This window comes from Lagopus leucura, unplaced genomic scaffold (genome assembly GCF_019238085.1).
Source record: "Lagopus leucura isolate 7727_CA_CO unplaced genomic scaffold, USGS_WTPT01 Super-Scaffold_100094, whole genome shotgun sequence".
NCBI classification, from domain to species: domain Eukaryota; kingdom Metazoa; phylum Chordata; class Aves; order Galliformes; family Phasianidae; genus Lagopus; species Lagopus leucura.
The window spans coordinates 284,308-290,307 of NW_024962321.1; the positions used below are offsets into that span (position 1 = coordinate 284,308).

Below are 6,000 nucleotides of genomic sequence, written 5' to 3' on the forward strand. Positions count from 1 at the left end.
AACTTTCTAACACATTAAATGTTTTATTACATCCACCTTCATACTCAGTATTATCTTCGGAGCAGCAGCCCACGCTGCCCTCACAGCCCTTCCACGTCAGTTCTGGTGCTTTTCATACTGCAATGGCTCTCAATGAAATGTAACTGCAGCTGCACACTCAGAACAATGGTGGACGGGTGGTGTGTGCCAATGTCCACTTTGCAGGATAAAAGATTAAGTCCTGGGCTTTAGCTCTGCAGCAATAGTGGCTCTTTGTGGTGGTTCTGCAAAGCACACCCTGTGATACGTCTTCAAAAGGCATCAAGCAGTAAAAGCCTGAAATGAAGGAGCGTGCAGCACAGGGCAGCAGAACGCATGAAGAGAGCCCTGCATGTGAAGAACGGCTGGGATTCCCTGACACACATCCAAAGGGGAAGGAGTGTGAGGAAGGACGGCACTGAAGGACACAGAGCACTCAGTGCTGTCACACTGCGATGGCTCGTTGTGCTGGGAGGTGTGTGGGGTGAGGTGAGTGGGATGAGTTTAATTCAGATGAGTGTCAGTGGACTAGATTCTGAAAATAGCTGCCTAACTCAGAGCCACCCAGCAGAAATTACACGCTTTGTGCTAATAAACAAACGGTCACAAACACGGAGTGTGGGCTCAGCTTCCTGAGCTGCCAGATGTCTCCCTTTGGCAAATTACTCTTGGCACCAGGACCACGGCTTGCCACTGCACATGGAAAGAAGGTGCTCCCTTCGGAGGTGACACCCACGGCCCCACTATAAATGCAGCCCAGGCAGGGCAGGGGCTGGAGCTATGATCCCAAGCGGCTCTGACACTCACTGAACCCCGACTGCCGACACCATGAGCTGCTCCCAGAGATCTTCCAGCTGCCTGCGAGGGGGCAGCGGGGGCAGCCAGCACGGCTCTGCATCAGCACACAGATACACCACGTCCAGGGCGGGCGGGCGGCCCGCTGGGGGCAGCTGCAGCGGGGGCAGCTCCAGGAGCAGCTGCGGGGCGGCGAGCTTTGGGCGGATGAGGCGCAGCAGCTACGGAGGGGGAATGAGCAGCGGAACGGGGGGCAGCTCCTATGCAGGGGGATGGAGTGCGGGCACCTACGGAGGGACGATGCGCTGCGGCGGCATGGGAGGCGGCTTTGGGGCAGGAGGGAGCGGGTTTGGCGCTGGGTACGGAGGGAGCTTTGGCTCGGGCGATGCTGGGTTCAGCGCTGGCAGCTTTGGTGGCGGTGGCTTTGGTGGAGAGAACATGGGAATTCTGTCCAACAATGAAAAGCTGACCATGCAGAACCTTAATGACCGCTTGGCTTCATACCTGGACAAGGTCAGAAGTCTGGAAAAAGAAAATGCTCGGCTCGAACAATTGATCAGGGAGTGGTACCAGAAGCAAGGTCCTGCAGGAAGAAAGGACTACAGCCACTACTACAGCACAATTGAAGACCTTCAGAATCAGGTAGGATGTTCTCTGTCACAGGCGCTTACACATCTTGCAGCAGAGGCAGCCAGGACACTGCTGTGCTCGCCAAGCGCTGCTCTGAAGGCACCTCGTGTGCCTCAGCTCCACCTTCCACGCACACATCTGACTATCAGCCATGAGAAGGGAAGCAAAGCATCCTCTGCAGTGCACCCCCCAGCGCTCAGCCGGCAGTGAGTTCAGCCCCTCAGAGTGCCTGCAGCGGGTTTCAGAGCATAGGAAAAGTGCCAGTGCTGAGCCTCCAGGCTGGGCAGCGTCCGACACTTGATTCATCCCTTGGCCCATGGGCTCACAGAGAGCCACAGCGACAGCCCCAGGCCTCCTGCAGGGCTCCTCCCTCCCTGCTTGCATTCCCCAAATGCGTTTTTTGCAGTCCTGATGCTATTTTCATAGTGGCATCTCTTTGCACTGCAGAAGGCCTTCTCAGGCCTCTCCATGTAGGAGCTGCTGCTGCTCTCATTCACCTACACTGCAATGGGAAGATCACATTCCAGTGTGTCTCTCCTGTAAGTCTGAGAGGTTTGCAGTGAAAGCTGTCCTCAGCCCATCATCTTCTCTTCTAGATTCTGACTGCGGCTGTGGAGACCAACAAAGTGCTTTTGGACCTGGATAACACAAGGATGACTGCAGAAGACTTCAGGACAAAGTAAGGACATATCTCCCATTTCCTCTCTTCCTTTCTCCTGCTTTCCTCAACCTCCCCTCAGAAGTAACAGCCCACAAAGCCGAGAGCTACTTCTAGTTCCATGACAGCACAATTAACCTGTAAGACTTCAGGTTCTTAATTATTTCTGTAACAATGCAGAAATGCTCCCTATGGCTGTGAGAACAAAGATCATTCTTTTAGAAAAAGCTTAAAAACTGTTTTATTTTTAAGGAGAAACAAACTGTGGTTCTCTCTCACTGAAAGTCAAATGAAACGCAGATGAACCACACTCAAATTTTACAGTAAGAGGAGAAGACGACAAAGACTACAAAATACGTTTTCATATTAAAGTTTGAGTTTTGTAAATAAAGTCAGAAGGAGAAGAACCACGAGCCCAGGATCAGGGCTGACCTGTCTGCATCGCCTCTTGTAGGTATGAGACCGAGTACGGACTGAGGCAGAACGTGGAGGCCGACATCAACACCTTGCGGCCCCTGCTGGACAGCCTGACCCTGACCAGGTCTGACCTGGAAATGCAGGCAGAGTCCCTGAAAGAAGAGTTGATTGGCCTCAAGAAGGACCATGAGGAGGTAAGAGCCGGCTCCTTGAGCCGCAGGCTGTGGAGGCAAATGGGAACGCTTCCAACACCGGGACTGTGGGCAGGTTTCCCCAGCGACACCTTCCTGCCCTCCCAGCACAGCTGAGCTCCAGGCCCAGACTTTTCCAGGGTCTCTCTTAGCACAGGGCTTCCCACCAAGCAACATCAAGGAAGTCAGAGACAAGCAACTGCATTAAAATAGCCAGAACACAGGAGTATCTATGTTTTTGAAAGGGTCTAGAATAGTTAATGGTTCCAGAGGGAGATGACTGGCTCCAAATCTCTTTCACAAAGTAATTTCACCGTTTTTGTTTGTGTGCCTTGGGTCTGGGTTTTCTCTGCAGGACATGAAATCGCTGCAAGCACAATCCAGCGGTGATGTGAATGTGGAGGTCAATGCTGCTCCAGGAGAGGATCTGCTGAAAAAACTGAATGATATGAGACAAGAATATGAACAAATCATCCAGAAAAACCGTGAAGAGGTTGAAAGTTGGTATGAGAGCAAGGTAAATGACCAAGCATTGAATGCCTCAGCTCCTCGTGCAGTTGGATGCTTCCATGATAACTGTGGTGGCCAAAAAACTCCAACAATATACATTCATTTTTCAGATGGAGGAGGTGAGCCAACAAGTCCACTCAAGTGGTCAGGAACTGGAATCAAGCAACCAACAGATCTCTGTGCTGAGACGTGACTATCAGGGCCTGGAAATTGAGCTGCAGTCTGAGCTCAGCAGGGTAAGCAGAGATTGATTCTAAGCCTGATACGTGAGTTGCTGCAATGGCAGGGGAAGCAGCTCTCTGCAGCTAAAGCTAGCATTCCATTTAGAAACAGGATGTTTGGCACATGGACAGTGTGAAAGATTTTTCTCCTTTGGGTCACAAGAATGGCCTAATGTTGCCACGTTCCCTTAAGAAACTACTTTTCATTCTGTTCTCAGGTAGGGGCTTTGCAGTCCAACCTGGAGGACACAGAACGCCGCTACAACATGCAGCTGCAGCAGATCCAGGGCATGATTGGCCCCTTGGAGGAGGAGCTGGCCAGCATCCGCTGCGAGATGGAGAGCCAGAACCAGGAGTACAAGGTGCTGCTGGGCATCAAGACCCGCCTGGAGCAGGAGATTGCTCAGTACCGGTCACTGCTTGAGGAAGGCCAGCATGACATTAGGTATGCACATGGGGAGTAACTAAGATGCAGAGCAGTTAATTTGTTCCCGATTAGGATAGCTTAGAAACAGAACGCGTTTCACACAGCAGCACTTTCCCATCAGAGGAAGGCAGTCAGAGAGTGGCCCGATGGGGTTGGTAGGATGTCACGCATCAGTCATGCTGCTGTGCATCTCAGCCATGCACGCCCTGTCCTCCTCACAGCACCTCGCAGGGAGCAGCTGGTGCTGGATCTTCTGGAGGACACGGAGGAACGAGTGGTTCTGCGCGAGGTGGAAGTGGAGGAGGAAGCAGCTGGTGCTCAGGTGGAGGAAGCAGCGGAGGATCTGGGGGAAAAACTTCTGGAGGAGGAGGAGGAGGCAGCAGCAGAGGAGGAGGCTGTGGAAAAGCTTCAGGTGGAGGAGGAGGCAGTGGTGGGGGAGAAGGGGGCAAAGGCTGCCTCTCCCGCTCATCATCCTCCCATTCCCAGTCTGGCAGCTCTTGTGAAAGCCCAGGTAAGAACTGGAAGAAAGGAATACCTCCTGTGTCCTTCCGTTAACTCTTCTCTCTGAACAGTGGCAAAGGACATGAAGACATCTTTCCTTATTTGGAAATCTGGAGGTGTTTTTTATGTTTTTTGTCAAATTCATGATTTAAGTCATTTATTTCTTATACAATCACATATCAAAATGGTTTCATTTTCACAAGCGGCTCAAATTTAAATGATGATATGAAGAGTTTAATCAGACAAGGTGTAGAAGTAGAAAATAAAGGAGGAAAAGGGAAAATAATGCCCAGTTGAAAGCAAGGAGCCAGAGAAGTCAGAAGTATCCTGAAGCCAAACATTAGAAACTTAATTGCTATTAAGAGAGAAACATGATTAAAGCGGAATAGTTGGAACACTCACAACATTTAAAATATAAAGAGTGTTAGCTGCAAAAGTCCTAAAGCAGCAAAAGATGGAGAGTGACCAGACGGTCTTCTCTGTGTCTGACTTCATGGCTGTGGTTCCAGGAGGTGCTGAAAACTTGAAGCTCTGCCTGGAAGGGAATAAAACATTGGAGAGAGGAGCCACAATGGAGGAAGTGTCCGAAGCCATAAAAACTTTGAGATCACGAAAGGCTTCAGGACCTGACAGCATCTCAGATGCCTAAAAATGCTGAAAATGCACCGAAGGTTAGCATTTCTAGAAAGCTTCAATCAGACATTCTGTTTGACCTGCAGCAGTCCTCCATGTGATAATGTTTGGCAGGCAGGAGAGGCTGACAGAGGCGGCATCTCTTCAAAGAAATTCTTGCTTCCCTTCATCTTTCCCCAGGGAGTTTCAGGATGGCTGAGCACTGATGGCTGCAGCTCCCAGGGGCTCCGGCCATGGAGGAGAGGAGCATCCCTGTTCCATCCCAGCTGCCTCTCCACCTGAATTTCTGTGCTGAATCACTGTTACCGGTGTCAATCTCTACCGTGATTGGTATTTCTCTGGGAAAAAGATTACTCTAATTAATAAACCTTTACTTCTCTCTGATGCAACCAGATGGCTGTATCTGGCAGCAGTCTCCTTTAGCACTCATTTTTGCATGAATTGGTCACAAATGTCACACCCTGCCTGTGGAATGCACAATAACAACTCATTTAGATTAGTCAAAAGACCCCAGAGCTCTCAGCAGCATGTTCACCACTTAGGAGAACTGCCAAAGCCTCCCAGCCGTGCTGTGATGCTCACAGTGTGAGAACAGCCACCAGCAGTGCCATGGCACAGAGTGCTGGGAGGGGGTGGCTGTCCCCGATGGGCTCTGGACATGAGTGACCCAAACTGCACCCATGGTGTCTCACAAAAGAAGGAATTGAGGCCACTTGTACTGATCACAGCCATGCAGCTGTGCAATATTTGGCCTCACCGATGTATTTCCTCTTCAGGGCATTTCCAGTGCTTGAGGATGAACAGACACATACTTTGCAGAGCAGACAGACAAACTGTCCATACCTACAATCTTTTACAAAACCCAGAGGTAGGCTGTAAGTACAGGAAACCCAAGAGAAATGATTCCCAGGTGATTGTTAAGGGCTGCTCACAGAGCGCACAGCAGGGGCACTGCTGGGAGCAGTGGGGGCACAAGCAAAACTCTCCTCCTTGCTTTAA

At 50.7% G+C, this 6,000-nt stretch overlaps 1 protein-coding gene across 1 annotated transcript; it reads left to right on the forward strand.

Annotated features, from left to right (window-relative positions):
- The first annotated feature begins 846 nt into the window (after window positions 1-846).
- Window positions 847-5,029, forward strand: LOC122188898 (keratin, type I cytoskeletal 19-like). Its single transcript, XM_042887572.1, has 8 exons — window positions 847-1,455; window positions 2,040-2,122; window positions 2,556-2,712; window positions 3,065-3,226; window positions 3,330-3,455; window positions 3,659-3,885; window positions 4,089-4,378; window positions 4,878-5,029. Exons 1-8 carry the CDS (start codon window positions 847-849, stop codon window positions 5,015-5,017), a joined length of 1,794 nt encoding a protein of 597 aa, XP_042743506.1. The 3' UTR covers window positions 5,018-5,029.
- Window positions 5,030-6,000: the final 971 nt, after the last annotated feature.